This window comes from Musca autumnalis, unplaced genomic scaffold (genome assembly GCF_047663935.1).
Source record: "Musca autumnalis isolate F117 unplaced genomic scaffold, ASM4766393v1 scaffold_1, whole genome shotgun sequence".
Lineage (NCBI taxonomy): Eukaryota > Metazoa > Arthropoda > Insecta > Diptera > Muscidae > Musca > Musca autumnalis.
Window position 1 is genome coordinate 21,827,304 of NW_027411644.1, and position 24,107 is coordinate 21,851,410.

Consider the following 24,107-nt stretch of genomic DNA (forward strand, 5'->3'; position numbering starts at 1 on the left):
CCATACTCGGTTACTCCCTTCAAGAGTTATCGTACGCACAAATTTTCCGAACATTTTCGATCTTCTGTGGGGGAGGTACCGGAAGGAGTGGACCGATATAATCCATCTTTGAACTTGAACTAAGTTTGGACAAAATATTACGAAAGTCAAATTTTGTACCGAATCGGCAGATCCGTTCGAGAGTTATCTTGCGCTCCATCCACTACACACGGTGCATAGGGTTTTTTGTAACTTTCAGGCTATTTTCTCAGGAAGTATGGACTTGCAGCGTCGTATAGAGGACAGGGAAATTTTGTGTGGGAGGTACCCGAAGGAGTGGACCGATTGAGTCCATATTGGAACCTAAAGTTTGGTAGAAATTACACGATGCGCAAAGTATGGACCAAATCGGTTATTCCCTACAAGAGTTATCGTGCGCACAAGTTTTGCGCCAATTTTTGAACATTTGTGGGGGAGGTACCTAAAGGAGTGGACCTATATGGCCCATCTTCGAACTTAAATCGAATCTGGACAAAATATTTCGATACCCAAAATTTGAACCGAATCGATTGATCCGTTCGAGAGTTATCGTGCGCACCAGCCAGCCAGCCAGACAGACCGACAGACAGACAGACGGACGGACATTGCTAGATCTACTCAAAATTGTCTGAAACGGATATCGTACAGACATACTTGGGGTCTAAAACCAATCAAAGTGTAAATACCCTCTTTAGCCTAAAGGCTGAGGGTATAAAAATCCACGATAATAAAAATATTAAAAAAATCCACGATTATGGAAAACTGTTCCTAATTATTCTTTTTTTTTAATTCAAATTATTCAAAAATATTTTTAAATATCCACGATTATGAAAACTATTTTTTAAAAAAGATCATAGATTATGGACAATTTTTCATATATATGATCTTTTTAATCCAAAATTATTGAAAAATATTTTGTAAATATCCACGATTATGAAACATTTTTAAAAATCCAGGAATATGAAACCTATTTTTAAAAATCCACGAACCGGAAACCTTTTTTTATAAATCCACGATTATGAAAATTACATTTTAGAAAATAGACGATTATGAAAAACATTTTTTAAAAATCGACGATCATGAAACATATTTTTTCGAAAATAGACGATATGTAAAATATTTTTTAAAAATAAGAATAAATTCACGATCTGAAATTATGAAAAATATTTTTTAAAAATCAACGATAATGAAAACTTTTTTTTTAAAAATCCACGAGTATGAAAAATATTTTTTTGAAAATACAAGATTATGAAAAATATTTTTTAAAAATCAACGATTATGAAAAAAAAAAAAAAAATTTGTTAAAACCCACGATTATGAAAAACATTTTTAAAATTTAAAAAAAAAACAATGAAAAACATTTTTTTAAATTCACGATTATGAAAAATATTTTTTAGAAAATAGACGATTATGAAAAAATATTTTTTTTTAAAACCCCGATAATGTAAAATATTTTTTTTAAAAATAAGAATAAATTCACGATCTGAAATTTGTTTAATAATAATTTTTACCTTATTTGCTAATGCCATTTTTGAGACATACCAATTCCGATGCGCCGCACTATTAGCTAGCAATTTAAATACAAAGTTAAGTTGATTCCCTCAAAAAGCTTTTAACAAATATTGCTTTTAAAATAAAAAAATTAGCCATTTACAAAGTACAGGCTTATAATTATGGAAGCCAAACAAAAGTACTCTCTGCTGTCTGATACCTTGATTAACAATTCAATAATAACACTTAATGGTCTGCACTTGTTTAAGCTGAATTATCCCCCTTTTCAATTCAAAATTGTTTACTACAAAGTTTTTAATTAATCAGTCTAACAAAGGTAACGGGAAAAGGGTAAATCAAAAGGTTATATTTCTCGTTTTACAATCCAACAACAATGTTGTTAATTCTATAGAAAATGAAAGTAAGTGGATAATAACTAAGGGCCATTGAATTTTCAAGTATTGAAAAATCTGAAGCCTTAGTAAATAACTAAATCACTTTCCAATCAAATGGCCAATATTAGATCCTTGAAATGAGTGAACATATATTAGAGCATTTAATTTGATGAATGTGTTCGCATAGCGTGTTTTTTACTCTCTGTCCAAGAAGGTGTGTTTATTTCCTGTCTTGTGACCCTTGATTACCCCATTTTCCTTTTCGTACATTTCTGACATGGCTAGAGGGCTTGCTCTTTGTTTGTCATCCCCTTCCCTTCTAAAGGTTGTAAAAGGGTATTTTGCTAATTCATTTTCTCTCATCCCTTCATTCATAAAACCATGACCACATGCTTGAAATTCGCTTTGATGGCCAAAAAGAAGGGTTAGGGCACAACACAGCACACCAAGTATCACAAAGTATATCATCGGGTAATGGTAATGTTTTAATGGGCTTTGTGTTTTGTAAAATTGAATGTGAAGGGTGTTGGGATAATAAAATGAGCCACGACTCGTAATACTCCTGCAACAGCCACATAGCCTTCATGTTCATGACCAAATGCCTGCGCTTGGCTACTGCTGCCACAGACCTCCTTCTGTGTGCAAAGTATTGCAGCCATAGAAATTGAAATCCAAGCTAAATCCTGTGGTCAAAACAACGAAATAAAAAAAAAACACAGAATCTTTCATTTTCCCCTTTTTTACTTTTGAAATTCCATAATAATACTGCAACACCAAATTTTATTAGACAGTTTTTTTTTTTTGCTGTTGCCACTGAGCTTATTAAGGAAAATAAAGAAGAACAACAGCAGCAAGAAAAACGCAAAAGGGATAAAAGAGCTTTTCGTGATGGCACTTTGGGTATTTACTCGGTTTATTTTTCAAAATTAAAAACAAACCCGACATGGCTCATTCATGGTGGCCAAAGTACTGCCGCATCTCTGGGCAACAAAAAGAAGATACCATCCTACTCTATATATTTTGTATACAGAAAGAGATAGCTCGGCAACAGCAGAGCTTAGTGTTAATGTGATGAAAAGCAAGGATTTTATACGTGGCATATTATTAAAAACAAAAACACTAACTGGGTTATATCCAATGCGCGGGTATTAATAGAATTATCAACAGAGTATAGGAAAAAAATATAAACAGGACACGAAAGAAAGAGAGGCAGACCACAGTAAGCAATTTGGATATATATTTTTTATTTTCTTTATTAAAGAGTGGTCAGTTGAAGGACATCATTATTATATTATGAGGACTTTTAATGTCCTCTTAGCTAGTAAATAGGGAAAAGAATGAAAACAAAAATATGCAAACATGGCGCTACATTCAGGTGGATCGAAACAATGAGGACAATTTAAGGCGTTTTCGGATATTTATTAAAACGATAATTTATTTTGTATGTATGCCCACCGTATTATCGCTTCGTATTATTTCTTCCAGTCTAAGATTAAGGGGTTATCCCTAATTGTCACTTTCAAAAAATCGAAAAAAATTATTAGCTTAGTTTGAAGTACAGGTAGTATAGAGTGTGCCGCATGAGATATGACCTTTTAAAATGGAGAACCCGTAGTAGTTTGTGTGTTTAGGCGGTCTTTAAATAAATAAAAGAGATTAAAATAGACTTTTAAAAACTCTGTATCGCTTAAAGACTAGAATATTAGGATCTTAAAACGCGCACCAAAATATATAAAGATCAGCTTATTCGTTTTTGGGGAAGCGTTAGTACCGCAAAACGCTTTTACAAAAAATTTGTTTCGCAGGTAGCCATTTACCACAAAACTGTGCAACATTTTTGAACAACAAAAATTCCAAAGGTAGTTTAAGATGTATTCTTTCATTGGAATACAAGATTTACCTAAAAATATTGGCAATTTTTAAAAAAAAAAATTATGAAAATTGAGTTTTTTTGGCCAGAACAACTAGGGATAACTCCTTAAGACAGAGTTGTCCGCAACCCTTCAGTGTCCCTCGGGCATTATCCATGGCACATTTACCCAGGTAGTGCTATCGCACCATCTGTTGGAATATGAAGTTTTAAATCCCTTTATAAAAATTATTTTTGTTGTAATTTCCGCAACAACATTAAGAAATTTTTGAAATAACATATTACAAATATGTCGTTGCTACTACCTGGTCGATATGCCTTAGTATTATCCAAAGTCCTCAGACCTCGAAATCTTGCATTCCTCGTGCCCTAGCCCTTGAGGTGTTCTTAATCCTTGGATTTCTCGTTGCCTAGTCATTAGGTTTGTCATATTTCGAAAACCTTGGTTTAAGCGTGTCCCACCCGTTGAGGCTTACGGACACTAGGTTTCCTTGTGTCCAAACGTCTGTAGGTGTTCGTAACCCTTGGTTTTCTCGAGTCTTAGTCCGTCGTTAGGACCTATCACGCTTAACCCTTGCATCTCCTGTCATAATCTTCTAGCTGTTCGCTCCTTAAATTGTTTAAACCAAAACCAGCAGGTTTCATGTGGGCTCTATATTACGGGTACTTTACACGATATGTTTTTTACATATGGGTTGTCACTTTTTATATACAAAATGTATATGCAAAGTGACAGCACGTACGCAACATATCGTGTAAAATACCCACTAGAAGAACGAAGAACCTTTAGATAACTAAACTAGGTAAAGCGACCGCGAGGCTATCGGTGTTCTTTAAGGTTTGCAGTAAGTTACCAACTGTATTTGAAAGGGGCACCGTTGATACCTGGGCGTATCAAAGAGTAATAGGCTTATTTGATAAGATTTTGCCGTGGTATGAAAGCTATGTCACGGTCGACCTGAGTCCCTCCACAAATCAATATGTCAGAAGACTCCTTTTGGAGGTGTTCTATACAAAGAAGACCCTCTTGGTATGTCCTCTATATATACAAGGCCCATTTAGTAGATCTTTTCTCTACAGAAAACTCATTCGAAACTCATCTTCTATATCAGTTCTCTTTGGGAGATCTTCTATATATAGAAGATCCCATTGGGAGGCCCTCTAATTACAAAACACCTCCTTGAGGGTCTACCACTTGGTATGTCTTCTACTTATAGAAGACTTCTTTGGGTGTCTTCCAACCATAGAAGGCTATAGAAAATATTTGGGATATCTTCTATTTGTATAAGACTCCTTTGGGATGTCTTATACTTAAAGGAGACCCATTTGGAATGTCTTTTATCGACAGTATACCCCTCTGGAAGGTCCTCCATCTATAGAAGACCTCTTTGGGAGCTCTTTCTTCTATAGAATAATCCTTTGGGAGGTCTTCCATCTATAGAAGATCCCTTTGGAAGGAATTCCATATTAAGAAGAGCTATCGGTTGGTCTTCTGCCTGTAGAAGATTCCTTTGTGGAGCATTCTATGTGTAGAAGACCACATTGGGAAGTCTTCTAGGTATAGAGGATACCTTTGGGAAGTCGTCTATATATAGAAGACCCCTTTGGGAGGTCTTCTGTGCACAGAATACCCCTTTGGAAAGTCTTCTATGTATAGAAGGTCTCTTTGGGAGGTCTTCTATGTATAGAAGGCCCCTTCGGGTGGCTTTCTATGTACAGAAGAACCCTTTGGGATGTGTTCTATGTATAGAAGGCCCCTTTGGGAGGTCTTCTATTTATACAACAACCCTTTGGGAGGTCCTCTATGCATGGAAGACCCCTTCAAGAAGTCTTCTATATATAGAAGACCCCCTTTGGGAGGTCTTCTGTCTGTAAAATACCCTGTTTGACGTGTACCAACTATAGAAGGCCCCTTTCAGAGGACTCTTTTTATGGAAGACCCGTTGGGAGGTCTTCTATGCATAAAATACCTCTTCCGGGAGAACTTCTATATATAGAAGACCTCTTTGGGAAGACTTCTGTGTATAGAAGACCCCTTTGGGACGACTTCTATGTATAGAATACCCCTTTGGAAGGTATTCTATGTATAGAAGACCCCTTTGGGAGGTCTTCTATGTATAGAAGGCCCCTTTTGGAGGTCTTCTGTGTATAGAAGACCCCTTTGGGAGGTGTTCTATGTATAGAAGACCCCTTTAGGAGGTCTTCTATGTATAGAAGACCCCTTTGGGAGGTCTTCTATGTATAGAAGACCCCTTTGGGAGGTCTTCTATGTATAGAAGACCCCTATGGGAGGTCTTCTATGTATAGAAGACCCCTTTGGGAGGTATTCTATCTTTATAAGTGCCTTTTGGAGGTCTTCTGTGTATAGAAGACCCATTTTGGAAATATTCTATGTACAGCACACCCCTTTGGGAGGCACTCTATGTACAGAAGACCCCTTTGGGAGGTCTTCTATGTGTAGAAGACCCCTTTGAGAGTTCTTCTATGTATAGAAGTCCCCTTTGGGAAGTCTTCTATTTGTAGAAGTCCCCTTTGGGAGGGCTTCCATGTACAGAAGACCCCTTTAGGAGGTCTTCTATGTATAGAAGACCCCTTTGGGAGGTCTTCTGTGTACAGAAGACCCCTGTGGGAAGTCCTCTATTTATAGAAGTCCCCTTTGGGAGGTCTTCTATGTATTGAAGACCCCATTGGGAAGTCTTCTATGTATAGAAGACCCCTTTGGGAGGCCTTCTATATATAGAAGAGCCCTTTGGGAGGTTTTCTATATATAGAAGACCCCTTTGGGAGGTCTTCTATGTACAGAAGACCCCTGTGGGAAGTCCTCTATTTATAGAAGTCCCCTTTGGGAGGTCTTCCATGTATAGAAGTCCCCTTTGGGAGGTCTTCCATGTATAGAAGACCCCTTTGGGAGGTCTTCCATGTATAGAAGACCCCTTTGGGAGGTCTTCTATGTATAGAAGACCCCTTTGGGAGGTCTTCTATGTATAGAAGACCCCTTTGGGAGGTCTTCTATATATAGAAGACCCCTTTGGGAGGTCTTCTATGTACAGAAGACCCCTGTGGGAAGTCCTCTATTTATAGAAGTCCCCTTTGGGAGGTCTTCCATGTATAGAAGTCCCCTTTGGGAGGTCTTCCATGTATAGAAGACCCCGTTGGGAGGTCTTCTGTGTATAGAAGACCCCTTTGGGAGGTCTTCCATGTATGAAGACCCCTTTGGGAGGTCTTCTATGTATAGAAGACCCCATTGGGAAGTCTTCTATGTATAAAAGACCCCTTTGGGAGGCCTTCTATATATAGAAGAGCCCTTTGGGAGGTTTTCTATATATAGAAGACCCCTTTGGGAGGTCTTCTATGTATAGAAGACCCCTTTGGGAGGTACCCTTTGGGAGGTTTTCTATATATAGAAGCCGCCTTTGAGAGGTCTTCTATATACAGAAGACACCTTTGGGAGGTCTTCTATGTATAGAAGACCCCTTTGGCAGGTCTTTTGTGTATAGAAGACCCCTTTGGGAGGTCTTCTGTGTATAGAAGACCCCTTTGGGAGGACTTCTATGTACAGAATAACCTTTTGGGATGTTTTCTATGTGTAGAAAACCCCTTTGAGAGGTCTTCCATCTATAGAAGATGTTCTTATTATAGAAGATCCCTTTCACTAAAAAACCCCTTACAGAGCCCGCGAATAAACCTTCGACTTATATAGGTCTGGATGCCTCGGCACCCTCAGTCTTCACTTCCCTCCTTTCTGTCGCCAGCAGCTCATGCTTATTTGTGTCGGGCCTCGAAACTTCACGACAGGAATGACATTTTAAACAGACAGAGTAGGGTGCTCTTCAACATCATCGAGTAAAAGGCAAGTCTCTCAAAATTTCAGGAAAGACAATTTCCAAGACGGCTTTTGGGATAATATAAAGGCCTCGCCTACTTGCCTTGCTTGCTTCTGATAAAAAAAGAAGGCCGATCCAATTTTCGAACTAGTTTGCCCTTTTCCTTTTTTATTATTTTATCAGAAACAAGCAATGCAAGCGGGCGGGGCTTCTTATGTACCTAGGCCTTAACATTGACAGAAGAAGAAAAGGCTATGGACACAACAGTGATACATGTCGCCGCCTGAACCAACCCGTTCCAGTGGATCGAACTTGTTAGTGTCGGACAAATCCGACAAGTTATCCCTTCATAGGCATTGGAGTTGGAATTTAATAAGGTAAAAGCATGTATCCAAAAGGCGGGCTTTTCGATGTCAAAAATGATAGATGAAAAATTAAAGAAGCAAAGGACAAAAAAATCGTACCTAACGGCAGTTACATACTGAAGTCGGTACGTAAGAAAATAAGGATCCGAATACCATTAAGGACAGAAGTTGCAGCTGATAAGAATGAACCTCACGTTTGGAATGTAGTGTAGTGAATATTTTCACCTAGCTAAGGGTGAATTTCTTGTCTGAAAAATTCCCAATTCAAGAGAAAAAGGAACTCCTGAATAATCTGGTGGAACGGTTGTTTAGGCTGCAAGGCCGTCTGCTATCCCATCCACCTAAACGGGTAATTCTAAGGTTACCACTAAGTTTTAAGAGGAAAAAGAAATGGTTGAGACCTCTAGACCCCCACTTATTGAAAAAGATAAGTCTTCGTACTAGGCGGCTGGCTATGTAACAGCCTTCCAAGAAAACTGTGAGGCAGCCAAAATTCACCGAGATATATCATGGTCAGTGGTTGTGAGTAGGATAAGATCCTCATGCAGCGAATATGTTGCTACTGTCAAAATATTCGAAGAGTGTTACATTTGTTTTATTTTCTGCTCTAACGTTCATTACCAATGGTATTCATTTGGTACCATTTAATACTGCTTTCTTTCGACCAACAATATTTTAATTTTAATTTATAAATAAAAAAAAAATAATAATAACCAACTGAAGGTCATAACAGGATTATGAGGATTTTAATATCCTCGTAGTAATGGGGGAAAATAAAAACGGCAATAAAAAAGTAAGCGGATGATGTTTTATTGTACGCTCCTAAGAACATTTGTGTTAAGTACATAAATGAAAATAGGGGCTTAGCAGAAAATAAAAGGACATTAAATAAAAAGGAGAGGACGAAAGCAAAAGTTATTAGCGGGGATGTTTAAAGTATGGGGTATTAATGTCCATCAAAATTACAAGACTCCGAGAATATTAAGGGTTTTTAAATGGTATATAAAAGGATTCCTGTTGACTGCACTTAGAAAAAATGATCCAGGAAAACTCAATTTTTTGAAATGCAATATTATACATTACTTCCAAGCATTCTGAGTTTTCTTCTTGCATACAATGCTCTTTTTTTCTTTTATACCTCACTCTCGATTTATATATGAATTGTTTTAACATTTGTTGCAACTACTATATTGGGATAACTGATGCCATAAAAGCAATGGTCTATGAAATTTTATAGCCTTAAAGGATCAAAAACAAATTGCTAAACTATGCAAGGGGGGTTAGCTTTAAGATATATTTTGGTAATATTTGCAAAAATATCTTCTTCCTTCTAAGAAAAGAAAAAAAATCGCCAAAGGTTTATCCATTTTGCCTGAAAAAATATTTATATTTTTTCGTCAACATCAAGGAAATATGTGTGGATAAAAATCTATAAGTGATACTTTTTCAATTTTGTTATGCTATCAACTTTTTTTTTTTGTTTGTCAAAGCAATTTTATAAAGTTATTGTTAGAGAAGAAAGAAAGAACCAAACGGCAAAAAACTGAAACTTTAGCATCTTTATTTTGTTGTGCAAACACGCTATTTTCATGTAAATATGTGGGGAAATTGAAAAATGTTATCTATTGTCTCTCTCTAATGCCATAAAATTTGAAGTTACAAGAACAACAACAATGAAACAAGGAAAGGAAGATAACAGTGACACAGTGAAAAAAAAAAACATAGCCGTTGAAAGGCAAGAGAGGGTGTAAACAAAAAGTTTAAAGTTGCTATAAGATTGTTGAATATGCACGGAGATAAAGGCTTCCATACGATATTGAAGGTGTGGTAGGGGAGGCAAACTGTATGATTGTGTTCTTAACTTTAAGGAAATTTAAAACACAGGCTATAAAATTTCAACTGATATTTTTACTTCAATAATAGATTTTTAAAAGAAATATTTTTAAAATAAAATGCAATAGTAATCAAAATGTTGACTGTTTTAGAAGAATTTTATTTCGGAATCAAATTTTCGATTTATTACCAAAATTCTGTTATGGTCGGAAATTTTTATCCATTCAAAACTAAATTGAATCAAATATTAAAAACAACCCCGTGAACTCGAAGTAATTCGAACAACTTTCGCGTCGCATGGTTTGAGAGAAACCAGCCCAAAATATTGAATAATAAAAATATTTGTTCTTTACTTACAGAATACATTCAGCTTCATAGCCGTCTCTTTGATGCCATTCCGCACCAGTTCATTGGTGGCACGACATGACAAAGCCTTGCCATGATCTTCACGTGTCGGTGTTATAGACAATATTGAGGTACTGACATTACCATCTTCAGAGACCTAAAAATAGATATAAATTATAAAATAAATATTAGAACGTTAATGGATCTTAAAGCATTTATATTTTATGAAGATGCTAATTATTCGCCACCAGATGATTAAAGGTTAGCAGAACCAAAATGTGAGACTCGATTTTCCTCATCGTTTCCACGCAACTTACCTTTTGACTATGGCCATGCAGCTCAATATTACCCATCCACCATGTGATTTTTGCCGGTGGTCGTGAACCGATTGCTTGACACTCAATTTCATATTTACGATCTGCTGACATGGGTTGATTGTTGAAAGAGATTTCCACCAATAGAGGGCGTACTGCAAAAAATAGAAAAAACACACATACATTTATAAATAAATAATACAAAAAATTTATGAAAATTAAATTAATTATTTATGGGTAGACGGACGCATTTAATGCGTAATGCCAACATAGTTTTTCACATTTTTTCAGGATTTAATGTTTTTTCTTTATTTATTTCTGTTTGTTGTTGTGTTTTAATGAGACAAAGCACTCTCTATGGCTTGACACAAAGTGCCATGACATTTTAATTATTTGTGCAAACCATAGTTGAATTGTAGTTTTTTTTATTGCTGTTTGGAATTGTTCAGTTGATTTTGTTCGTAGTTGTTTTTTTTTTCAGAATTTATTTGAAACCGCAATAAAAATATGTTATTGTTAATATTTACTTTGTGGGCATGTGTGTGTGTTTTTAACATGGTTTTTATGGTAATATGTTTTATTTTATATACGTATGTATGTACATTTATTTGCATGTAATACGTTTACCCATTAATAATTAATTCATAATTTTAAATTCTTTTATAAATAGATGCTGTTTTTTGTTTGACCGTTTTTTGTTTGTGATAAAATTTCATTATGATTAAGTTATGTCAAATAATTAAATTGATTGTATTTGCAAATGAAAAACTCTCTTATCACTGAATATTACAACAACAACATTGGAGGAAAAAACACCAACTATGACAAAATGCTGTTTAAAAAATGCGTCACAGCGTCATGACACTTTGGCATAACTGTGCCATTAAATTAATTGCTTGCCATTGCTTTATTACATTGCAGTAAGTAATCTGAGGAGGGGGAGAGAGAGCGGTTACAAATCGCATTATGGTTGCCAAACATGGCATTTGAAGGCTTGTAAAAAATGACATATTCAAATTTAAACAAGAAATAAAGAATCATAAATACCCTCCCCATAAAAGAAGAGGAAGAAATGTTTATCAGTTTATAAAGCAAGACATGTTGATAGTTAAAAAAATATTCTTTAAGTTAGCCATGACTTGTTGATAGTTCAAAAAATATTCTTTAAATAAACCACGACTTGTTGATAGTTCAAAAAATATTCTTTAAATAAACCACGACTTGTTGATAGTTCAAAAAATATTCTTTAAATAAACCACGACTTGTTGATAGTTCAAAAAATATTCTTTAAATAAACCACGACTTGTTGATAGTTGAAAAAATATTCTTTAAATAAACCACGACTTGTTGATAGTTGAAAAAATATTCTTTAAATAAACCACGACTTGTTGATAGTTGAAAAAATATTCTTTAAATAAACCACGACTTGTTGATAGTTGAAAAAATATTCTTTAAATAAACCACGACTTGTTGATAGTTCAAAAAATATTCTTTAAATAAACCACGACTTGTTGATAGTTCAAAAAATATTCTTTAAATAAACCACGACTTGTTGATAGTTCAAAAAATATTCTTTAAATAAACCACGACTTGTTGATAGTTGAAAAAATATTCTTTAAATAAACCACGACTTGTTGATAGTTGAAAAAATATTCTTTAAATAAACCACGACTTGTTGATAGTTGAAAAAATATTCTTTAAATAAACCACGACTTGTTGATAGTTGAAAAAATATTCTTTAAATAAACCACGACTTGTTGATAGTTCAAAAAATATTCTTTAAATAAACCACGACTTGTTGATAGTTGAAAAAATATTCTTTAAATAAACCACGACTTGTTGATAGTTGAAAAAATATTCTTTAAATAAACCACGACTTGTTGATAGTTGAAAAAATATTCTTTAAATAAACCACGACTTGTTGATAGTTGAAAAAATATTCTTTAAATAAACCACGACTTGTTGATAGTTGAAAAAATATTCTTTAAATAAACCACGACTTGTTGATAGTTAAAAAAATATTCTTTAAATAAACCACGACTTGTTGATAGTTCAAAAAATATTCTTTAAATAAACCACGACTTGTTGATAGTTGAAAAAATATTCTTTAAATAAACCACGACTTGTTGATAGTTGAAAAAATATTCTTTAAATAAACCACGACTTGTTGATAGTTCAAAAAATATTCTTTAAATAAACCAAGACTTGTTGATAGTTAAAAAAATATTCTTTAAATAAACCACGACTGGTTGACAGTTCAAAAAATATTCTTTAAATAAACCACGACTTGTTGATAGTTAAAAAAATATTCTTTAAATAAACCACGACTTGTTGATAGTTCAAAAAATATTCTTTAAATAAACCACGACTTGTTGATAGTTAAAAAAATATTCTTTAAATAAACCACGACTGGTTGACAGTTAAAAAAATATTCTTTAAATAAACCACGACTTGTTGATAGTTCAAAAAATATTCTTTAAATAAACCACGACTTGTTGATAGTTCAAAAAATATTCTTTAAATAAACCACGACTTGTTGATAGTTCAAAAAATATTCTTTAAATAAACCACGACTTGCTGATAGTTCAAAAATTATTCTTTAAATAAACCACGACTTGATGATAGTTCAAAAAATATTTTTTAAGTAAACCGCGACTTGCTGATAGTTCAAAAAATATTCTTTAAGTAAACCACGACCTGTTGATAGTTCAAAAATACTCTTCAAGTAAACCAGGATTTGTTGATGGTTCAACAAATATTCTTTAAGTAAACCACGACTTGTTGATAGTTCAAAAAATATTCTTTAAGTAAACCACGACTTGTTGATAGTTCAAAAAATATTCTTTAAATAAACCAGGACTTGTTGACAGTTCAAAAATATTCTTCAAGTAAACCAGGACTTGTTGATGGTTCAACAAATATTCTTTAAGTAAACCACGACTTGTTGATAGTTCAAAAAACATTCCTTAAGTAAACCACGACTTGTTGATAGTTCAAAATATTCTTCAAGTAAACCAGGACTTGTTGATAGTTCAAAAAATATTCTTTAAATAAACCACGACTTGTTGATAGTTCAAAAAATGTTCTTTAAATAAACCACGACTTGTTGATAGTTCAAAAAATATTCTTTAAATAAACCACGACTTGTTGATAGTTCAAAAAATATTCTTTAAATAAACCACGATTTGTTGATAGTTCAAAAAATATTCTTTAAATAAACCACGACTTGTTGATAGTTCAAAAAATATTCTTTAAATAAACCACGACTTGTTGATAGTTCAAAAAATATTCTTTAGATAAACCACGACTTGTTGATAGATCAAAAAATATTCTTAAAACAAAGAACAATTAAAAAAATAAATCAACCTTAGTGGCAACTCTGTCTATAAGAAACATTTTTCATAATTTCTCCTCCCCCAGAGAATTATTAATTGTAGTAAATTAATGTAGGTCTGTCTGTCTTCGCAAAAGGTTATGTTGATGTATTTTTGGTTAATCGAGTAGAAATTTGTAATTTAATTTGGTTAATTAACCCAGCTGGTAAGTGGTAATACATCTATAAATATTTATATATGCATGTGTGTATATGATTGCATTTATTATAACAGATTATCCAATGTTATTGAATGTGAAATTTTTGTTTGTTTGGATTAATTTGTTTAATTAATTCAATGCCCAAGCAAGAAGTGCGGTTACAAAAACCCTTTTAAGATAATTACTAAACAAATATAATGTATTACGACAAATGTATTGACAAATTATAGACATTTGATATATGGGTTATTCCAAAGGTAAAAGTAAAATAATATTTTAAATATTATTTTATAAATTACAAAGGGATTTTTTTTATTTTTTATAAATTTTATCTGTTCTCCACAAGAAAGGAATATTTTATTGCACCAAAAATGTGTTTAACGTTGACGAAAATCTTCATCTAATTTGCCGAATATTTAGACCATGTGAAAATTCTATCGCAAGGCCAGCTCCCTTTAAGAAGTCTCCCATTGACGTTCTGCGTAGCTTAAATGCCGAGAACAAATCATTGTCTGTTTTTTTTTTTTAATTTTTGGAATATTTATTCCAAACCCGTAATTTTGGTTTTTAACGTTATTCAATAATTTTTATTTTTTGTCCGCTGTTATTCTAAAACGTCCCATATATGTATAAACATATGACATAATAAAATTATCAAGATATTATTTAGAAATATTAGAAGTTAATTAAATGAATTGTCTTTTATTAGGGAATTGTTTTGTGGCAATAAAGTTTATTTAACTAATATCTCAAAATAAAGATCTAGTTTGTGGTTTTTAGCCTGGTGAAAATTGAAATTACTATTGACTTTGTGTTACGAAATTGTGGCAATTTTAAGAAAAGTGGTTTACATTTGTCACCTGCGAAATGTAGGAATTTAATAAATTATAATAATCATTTAAAGCATATAGGGTAGTTTGAGCAAAGTCGAGACACATTTATAGAAGGTAGAAGTGACAATCAGCTGTATTTTTACTTTTTTCTTTTTGTAAATTTGTTTTTCAAAATGTAATAGGGTCTACTCATGAAATTTGCGACTTCGAAATTTGCTACCATAAAATACTTATTTTCATCCTAAACGTGTAATAAAAATGACTTATGACAGTTCTGAATGTTTTATATTTACATTTTGATCCAAATTGTCTATTTTGGAAGATTTTCAAAATGAATTTATGGTTTTCCTAAGAAAATTTTTAGAAAGACCCTATTATCAATATTTTCTTTGGCATTTAATCTTTATATATAAAACTCAATTGTCGTTTGTTGGTAATTGAATCAGTTGAAAACGGCTGGAGCGATTTGGATAATTTTTTGTGGAAATGTTAGTCATAGTCCAGTTTAGGTTTTTATGCAAAGAAAAATTGGCCACACCCACTTTTCCGCCCACTTTTATAAATATGTTATATCTACGAAACTACTCAACAGATTTTCCTGAAATTTTCAGGGAACGTAGAGTGATGGCCCCCTGTTGAAATAGGCTACACATTTGGTTGAATTTCGGATCGGGCGGGGTACCTCCCCTATGCCCTATTTTTGTAAAAATGCAATATTTGCAACAATTACAAATGTATCGCTTTGAAAATTAATTTCCGAGTCAATGGCGATTGTGTCTCCGACCTTACGTGCTTATTTGTGGCATTAAGACTGGACAACGCCCACTTTTTTAAATATGTTATATCTACGAAACTACTGTATCGATTTTCCTGAAACTTTCAGCGAATGTACAGGGTTGGTCCCCGATAAAAATAGGCTACATATTTTTTGACTTTCGGATCGGGTGGGTACTTCCCCTATGCCCTATTTTTGTAAAAATGCAATATTTGCAACAAATACGAATGTATCGGTTTCGGAACTTATTTGCGAGTCAATGGTGATTGTGTCTCAACTTTACGTACTTATTTTGGGACTTAAGATTCGACCACGCTCACTTTCTAATTAGGTTATATCTACAAAACTACTGAAGGGATTTTCAAGGAAATCGCGATCTGTCTAAACTTTTAAATCTTTAAAAATAAAAATCAAATGTCGTTCGTTGGTCATGGCATCAGTTGAGAACGGCTGGACCGATTTCGATATTTTTTTTTTTTTTTGCAAAGAAAATGTACGCCCACTTTTTTCAATTTTTAATTTTTATCATTTCTACAAAAACTACTGAACCGATTTTCCTGAAATTGCCAGGGAATGTACAAGGATGGCCCCGCTTACAATAGGCTACAAATTCAGTTGAATTTCGGAAGGGGCGGGGTACTTCCCCTATACCCTACTTTTTTAAAAATGTTATATTTACAATAATTACGAATGTATCTATTTCGGAAGACCTTACCCACTTTTATAGGATCCAATGACTTGACCACGCCCACTTTTTAAAATATGTTACACCTACAAAACTACTGAACCGATTTTCCTGAAAATGTCGAGGAATATACGGGCATATTTTCTTGAATTTTGAAGGGGGCATATTTGAAAAAAAAAAACGTCTTACCTTTATGAATAAAAATCAAATGCTGTCATAACTCAACTTAGGTTTTTTGGAAAGAAAAGTTTACCACGCCCCCCGAAAACAGGTTACATATTTTATTGAATTCCAGAGGGAGCGGGGTACCTCCCCTATGTGATATTTTTAAAAAACGTTATATATGCAACAATTATGCATGTATCGGATTAAAAATTTACGGATTAATCTACAATCTAGGTACTTCTTTAGGGCCTATAGGTCCGACCACGCCTGTTTTTATTAATATGTCATAACTCTAAGGGATTTCCATAAAATTTGCGACAAAAGCTCAATGTTTGCCGTTGTTATGTATATATTATGAATTTCGGAAGAGGTGGGGTACCTTCCCCATGCCTTTCTGTTAAACGCTATATATAAGCCAAATAAATGTATGATTATATCGGTTTCAGCATACATTTTGGTAGGCAATGAAGTTGTGTGCACCCTAGGTACATATTTGGAGCCAAAATACCGGACCAGACCTACTTTTTTTAATATGTTATATCTTGAAAACTGATGACCACGCCCACTCTTTTCAAAACATTATTTTTCCAAAACTACTGAACCTAATATTCAGAAAATGTTCAGGAATGTCCCGTGGTCCAAAATGCTATATATTTGTAGACGAATTTCGGGGCCTATTACTTTATAATCGCTATATTTGCTAAACTTATGAATGCATCGGGTTGCAAATTAGTTTTCGAGACAACGGTGGTTGCGCCCCCGATCAAGAAAAACTATATATTCACAAATTTCCTTAAATGGTGAGGTTCAACGGTCCATCAGCCATGAAAAGTTTAAAAAAAAACGGAAGAATTCGATTTAACCACTTTTTAACCTTTAAAATTAGATCGATTTAGGATAAAGACAGGGGCATGGACATGGACGATAATAAATCCTAAAAAGCATAAATTGGCGAAAAATTCCGAAAAAGTCGGTAAGAGAAAAGAAAGGTTACAGACAAAAAATCCTTCTCGGTTTGACAATAGACCGAAGAAGTGAGGTAGAAAATACCTATTTTTTGAATTTTCAAGCATAAAGTCGATAAAAAGTTGTCATTAAAACTCATTACGACGGGCTAGCAACGCGGACCGGGGTCTGCTAGTTTTCAATAACAACAATGTTGTTTTTGTAAATTTGTTAGTTGTTGTAAACCATGCATATTCCTTATGTAAATGTGCCTTGAGTAAAATGATATAAAACAAGAGGATGAAAGATACCAAGCAATGACTGTGACCGAGTTTAACATGGCAAAGCCCAGAACTTATCTTGGACCCTCTTTCATCTCAATTGGACACTGACACCTGGCGAGCAGCCTGTAACACCCGTTAAAGGTACTGAGCTAATATATATGGCGTGTTCACCTATAAGAACGTTAAAAACTTGGTTTGGAAATTGGGCTAGTAACCCATTCATCTAAAAAAGCGACATAATATGAAAAAACAACAAGTAAGAAAGTATCAGTCAGTTGTGCTGACCGTAATGTGGGATGGGACTATACCAACCCATTGACATATACCAAAAATTTTTAGTAAAGAAACTTCTGATTCATAGAGAACTCGAAATGTTAAATTACGTTAAACTAAGTTTGGAAGAAATTTTTAAAAATACTTTGAGAACAAGCACACTAGCCATTTTGTATTTGCCGGCAGGGTTTAGGAGCTTTTGCACCATTATCTCAGGAAGTATGGGCTTACTTACTTACTTAGTTGGCCCATTACAGAACATTTGTTCCATAGACCGAACTAAGAAAAGATCTCCATTCCTCTCTGTTTTTCGCTTGACTTTTTGGAATACCGCGCCTTTCCATTTCTTCATCCACTTGTGTGCTCCATCGAAGCTTAGGCCTGCCGATTCTGCGTGCACCGCCATGTGGCATGTATTCATACGCCTTTTTAGCGGGTTCATCATCGCTCATTCTCATGATATGGCCTAGCCAACGCAATCGTTGCATCTCGATACGTTTAACTATATTCATGTCTTTGTATAGCCTATATAGCTCGTGGTTCATACGACGTCGATATTCACCGTCAACGCAAATCGGCCCGTAGATCTTTCGAAGAATTTTCCTCTCAAACACACCAAGCACTGCCTTATCTGTTTGCGCAAGTACCCATGCTTCGGAGCCATACATTAGCACGGGTAGTATCAGCGTTTTGTATAGTGTTATTTTTTGTTTGACGAGATGTGGCTTTGTTTTTAAATTGCTTACTTAATCCATAGTAGCATCTGTTGGCCAATACAATTCTTCTTCTTATTTCACAACTGATGTTGTTTGTTGTGTTTATGGCAGTGCCGAGGTAGACGAAGTCTTTAACTACCTCAAAATTATAGGTACCAACTTCTACGGTTGGTCCGAGCTCTATGGACGCTTTGCGCGTCGACACCATCAATTTGGTCTTTTCGCCGTTTACCGCCAGACCCACTTTCGCAGATTCTGCTTCGACCTTCATAAAGGTATCAGTTACTTCCTTTACTGATCGTCGCATGATGTCTATGTCATCAGCATAGGCAAGTAACATGTGGCTATTGGTGTAAATTGTGCCATTTCTTTTGACATTTGCATCTCGTATTACCTTTTCCAGCAAAATGTTGAATAGGTCACACGAAAGGCTGTCTCCTTGTCTGAAACCTCTTTTGGTACAAAATTCTTCGGAGAGGTTCTTTCCAATTTTAACTGAGGACCTAGTATCAGTTAGAGTCATCTTACAAAGCCGGATGAGCTTTGCGGGAATACCAAATTCAGACATTGCATGGAATACCTTTGATCGGAGGGGACTGTCGAATGCTGCTTTATAATCGACAAAAAGGTGAAATGTGTCGATCTGCATCTCTTGGGTCTTCTCTAGGATTTGCCGCAGGGTAAATATCTGGTCAATGGTGGACTTGCCAGGTCTAAAGCCACATTGGTATGGTCCAATTATCTCGTTGACCATAGGCTTTATTCGTTCGCACAGTATCCCTGACACTATCTTATAGGCAATAGGGAGTAGACTTATGCCCCTATAGTTGGAGCATACAGTCTTATCTCCTTTCTTGTGGACGGGACATAGGATGCTCAGGTTCCAATCGTCGGGTACGCGTTCTTCCTTCCAGATGGTGCTAACTAGCTGATGCATACACCTTATCAGCGCGTCGCCTCCGGTTTTAAACAGCTCGGCTGGTAAGCCATCGGCTCCTGCTGCTTTATTATTCTTCAGCCGGTTGATTGCTGTTTTTACCTCATATTGGCCGGGTGGTATACATTCTATACCATCTTCTGGGATTGGATCTGCGGTATCATCGTCTTCGCCACTATTGGATACCAGCAGATTGGAGAAATGTTCCTCCCATATCCTGAGCACGCTGTCTGTATCTGTTACCAGATTACCTTGCTGGTCTCTACAGGAGGATGTTTGATGTTTCACTCTTTGGTAGAATTTTCGGACTTCATTCTGGCTCCTGTACATCTCGATTTTTTCACACTCCCGCTTTTCCATTTCTCTCTTTTTCTTGCGGAAAAGACGTTTCTCTTCTCTCCTTTTCTCCCGATATCTCTCTCGTGCGCTACGCGTTGCTACTGATTGTAAAGTAGCTCTATATGCCGCATTTTTATCTTCGGTAGCAGCACGACACTCCTGGTCATACCATGAATTCCTTTGTGGAGGTCTCTGGAATCCAAGTATGGATTTTGCGGCTGTTTGCATGGAGTGGGCAATATTTTGTCATTGTGTTGTTATGTTATCGGGACAAGGAGTGCTCGCGTTAAGCAATTGGGCTAATTGAGTGGAATATGCTGTGGCTATCTGTTGTGTTTGCAGCCTATCGATGTCCAACTTCCGCGTTGTGTCTGTTCGTGCTTTATTTGCAACGTTTAGACGGGTACGTACCTTTGCTGCAACAAGATAGTGGTCCGAATCAATGTTTGCGCCTCGGAACGATCGTACATCCAACACGCTGGATGAATGTCTTCCATCTATCACAACATGATCAATTTGATTACTTGTTCTTTGATCTGGGGACAGCCAGGTGCCCTTATGAATATCGAGATGATTAAATCTGGTACTGCTATCTACCATGTTTTTTGCAGCTCCAAAGTCTATCAGCCTCATACCATTGTCAGATGTTTCACTGTGGAGACTGAATTTCCCGACTGTTGGGCCAAAGATATTCTCCTTTCCAATTTTGGCATTAAAATCGCCTAGAATGATTTTAATGTCATGGGCTGGACAAGTAGGAAGTATGGGCTTACTCCGGAATAAATTGTACCGTTGTAATAGGGGCCGTGAAAATCACCTTCTTCTATGAATTTTTAGAACTACTTCACTCATACACTCTAACAGTTATCATAAACCCAAATTTCAGGATTCCAGCTTTATCTGTTCTTCCAAATCCAAATTGTACCGTTTGGTTCTTTTCCTACACTTAAGTACGAATTTCCAAAACTACCTCAATCCTATACTGCAACAGCAATCATTATTCCAAGTTTCAGGTTTCCTGCTCTATCCGTTCACCCAAATCGAAATTGTACCAAATTTAGTACCATATACTAGTTTTCGTACACGTAAGTACGAATTTCCGAAACTGCACCCATATCTCAATCCTATCCTTCAACAGTAATCTTAATTCCAAATTTCAGGTTTCCAGCTGTATCCGTTTACACAAATCCAAATTATACCAAATTTAGTACCATTTAGTACACTAAAAAAGTAATTTTAATTATAAATTTCAGGATTCCAGCCCTATTTCTTCATCCAAATCCAAATTGCACCAAATTTAATACCATTTATTAATTTCCGTACCTATAAGTACGAATTTCCAAAACTACCTCAAACCTACATACCAACAGTAACCCTAATTCCAAATTTCAGGATTTAAGCTCTATTCATTAACCCAAATCCAAATTGTACGAAATTTAAATCCAAATTGTACCAAATTAAGTTTCATTTAGGACTTTTCGTACCCATAAGTATGACTTATCAAAACTTCCTCACTCATACACTCTAACAGTAACTTTAATTCAAAATTTCAGGTTTCCAGCTCAATCCGTTCACCCAAATACAAATTGTACAAAATTCAATACTATTTATTACTTTCCGTACCCATAAGTACGAATTTCCAAAATTACCTCAAATCTACATACCAACTGTAACCCTAATTCCAAATTTCAGGATTTCAGCTCTATTCGTGCACCCAAATCTAAATTGTACCAAATTTAGTACCATTTAGAACTTTTCGTACCTATAAGTACGAATTATCAAAACTTCCTCAATCATACACTCAACAATAATCCTAATTTGAAATTTCAGGATTCCAGCTCTATCCTTTCACACAAGTCTAAATTGTACCAGAATTTAGTACCATTTAGTACCCATAGGTACTTACTTACTTAGCTGGCTCATTACAGAACATTTGTTCTTTAAGCCAAACTAAGAAAAGATCTCCAATTCTCGTATTTATACGCCTTTTTACCGGGTTCATCATCGCTCATTCTTACGATATGGCCTAGCCAACGCAATCGTTGCATCTCGATACGTTTATCTATACTGATGTCGTTGTATAGCAGATACAGCTCGTGGTTCATACGACGTCGATATTCACCGTCAACGCAGATTGGTCCATAGATCTTTCGAAGAATTTTTCTCTCAGAACACCAAGCACTGCCTTGTCTGCTCCCGCAAGTACCCATGCTACGGAACTATACATCAGCACGGGTAGTATCAGTGTTTTGTAAAGCGTTGTTTTTGTTTGACGAGATGTGACTTTATTCCTAAACTGCTTACTCAGACCGAAGTAGCATCTGTTGGCCAGCACTATTCTTATTCGTATTTTACAACTGATGCTGTTGGTTGGGTTTACGGTGGTGCCGAGGTAGATGAAGTCCTTCACTACCTCAAAATTATAGGAACCAACTTCAACAGTTGGCCCGATCTCTATGGACGCATTGCGCGTCGACACAATCAACTTGGTCTTCTCGCCGTTTACCGCCAGACCCACTTTAGCAGATTCCCTTTCGACTTTTGCAAAGGTGTCAGTTACTTCCTTTACCGATCGACCCATGATGTCAATGTCGTCGGCATAAGCAAGTAACATATGGCTGTTCGTGTATATTCTTCCATTTCTTTTGACCTTCGCGTCTCTTATGACCTTCTCCAGCAGGATGTTGAAAAGACCACACGGCAGGCCGTCTCCTTGTCTGAAACCTCTGTTAGTAATAAACTCTTCGGAGTGGTTCGTTCCCATTTTAACCGAGGACCGAGTATCAGTTAATGTCATTCTACAAAGCCGGATGAGCTTTGAAGGAATACCAAAGTCAGACATGGCTTAGAACACCTTTGCGAGTATAGGGCTGTCGAAGGCTGCTTTATAATCGACGAAAATATGGAAGTTGTCGATCTGCATTCCTTGGGTCTTTTTCAGGATTTGTCTCAAGGTAAATATCTGATCAATGGTGGATTTGCCCGGTCTAAAGCCGCTCTGATAGGGTCCCATAATTTCATTGACCATAGGCTTTAGTCTCTCACACAATATGCCATATACTATCTTATATGCAATAGGGAGCAGACATTCTTATCCCCCTTCTTGTGGACTGAACATAGGATGCTCACATTCCAATCGTCGGGTACTCGTTCTTCCTGCCAGATGGTGCTTACCAGCCGATGTATACACCTTATCAGCGTGTCGCCTCCGGTTTTGAACAGCTCGGCTGGTAAGCCATCGGCTCCTGCTGCTTTATTATTCTTCAGCCGGTTTATTGCTGTCTTCACCTCATCCTGGCTGGGCGGTATACATTCAATACCATCTACTGGGATTGGATCTGTGGTATCTTTGACGTCTTCGCAGTTTGAAAAAATGTTTTTTTCCATAATCTGAGCACACTATCTGTATCAGTTACCAAATTACCTCGCTGTTCTCTACAGGAGGATGCGCCTGTACCAAAGCCATCGGTTTGATTGGTAGAACTTTCGGACTTCATTCTGGATCCTGTACATCTCGATTTTTTCACACTCCCGCCTTTCCATTTCTCTCTTTTTCCTGCGGAAAAGACGTTTCTCCTCTCTCCTTTTCTCTCGATACCTCTCTTGTGCGCTACGCGTTGCTACTGATTGTAGAGTAGCCCTATATGCAGCATTTTTCTCTTCGGTAGCAGCACGACACTCCTGGTCTTACCATGAATTCCTTTGTGGAGGTCTCTGGAATCCACGTATGGATTTTGCGGCTGTGTGCATGGAGTGGGCAATATTTTGCCATTGTGCTGATATGTTATCGGGACAAGGAGTGCTTTCATTAAGCAATTGGGCTAGTTGAGTGGAATAGGTTGTGGCTATCTGTTGTGTTTGCAGCTTACCGATGTCTGTCTTTCGTGTGGTGCCTGTTCGTACTTTATTCGCTACATTTAGACGGTTACATACCTTTGCTGCAACAAGGTAATGGTGGTCCGAATCTATGTTTGCTCCTCGGAACGATCGCGCATGCAATACGCCCGATGAATGTTTTTCATCTATCACAACATGATCAATTTGATTATTTGTTCATTGATCTGGAAACAGCCAGGTTCCCTTATGAATATCGAGATGCTTAAATCTGGTACTGCTAACTACCATGCTGCAAAGTCCGTCAGCCTCATACCATTGTCTGATGTTTC

General features: G+C 35.9%; 1 protein-coding gene across 1 annotated transcript in view; it reads right to left on the reverse strand.

Annotated features, from left to right (window-relative positions):
* Positions 1-24,107, reverse strand: part of side-VI (sidestep VI transmembrane protein) — a 456,009-nt gene that overhangs the window by 162,104 nt on the left and 269,798 nt on the right. The window contains 2 exon segments of the mRNA XM_073969507.1: positions 10,154-10,298; positions 10,459-10,610. Coding sequence (XP_073825608.1) covers positions 10,154-10,298; positions 10,459-10,610 — 297 coding nt within the window.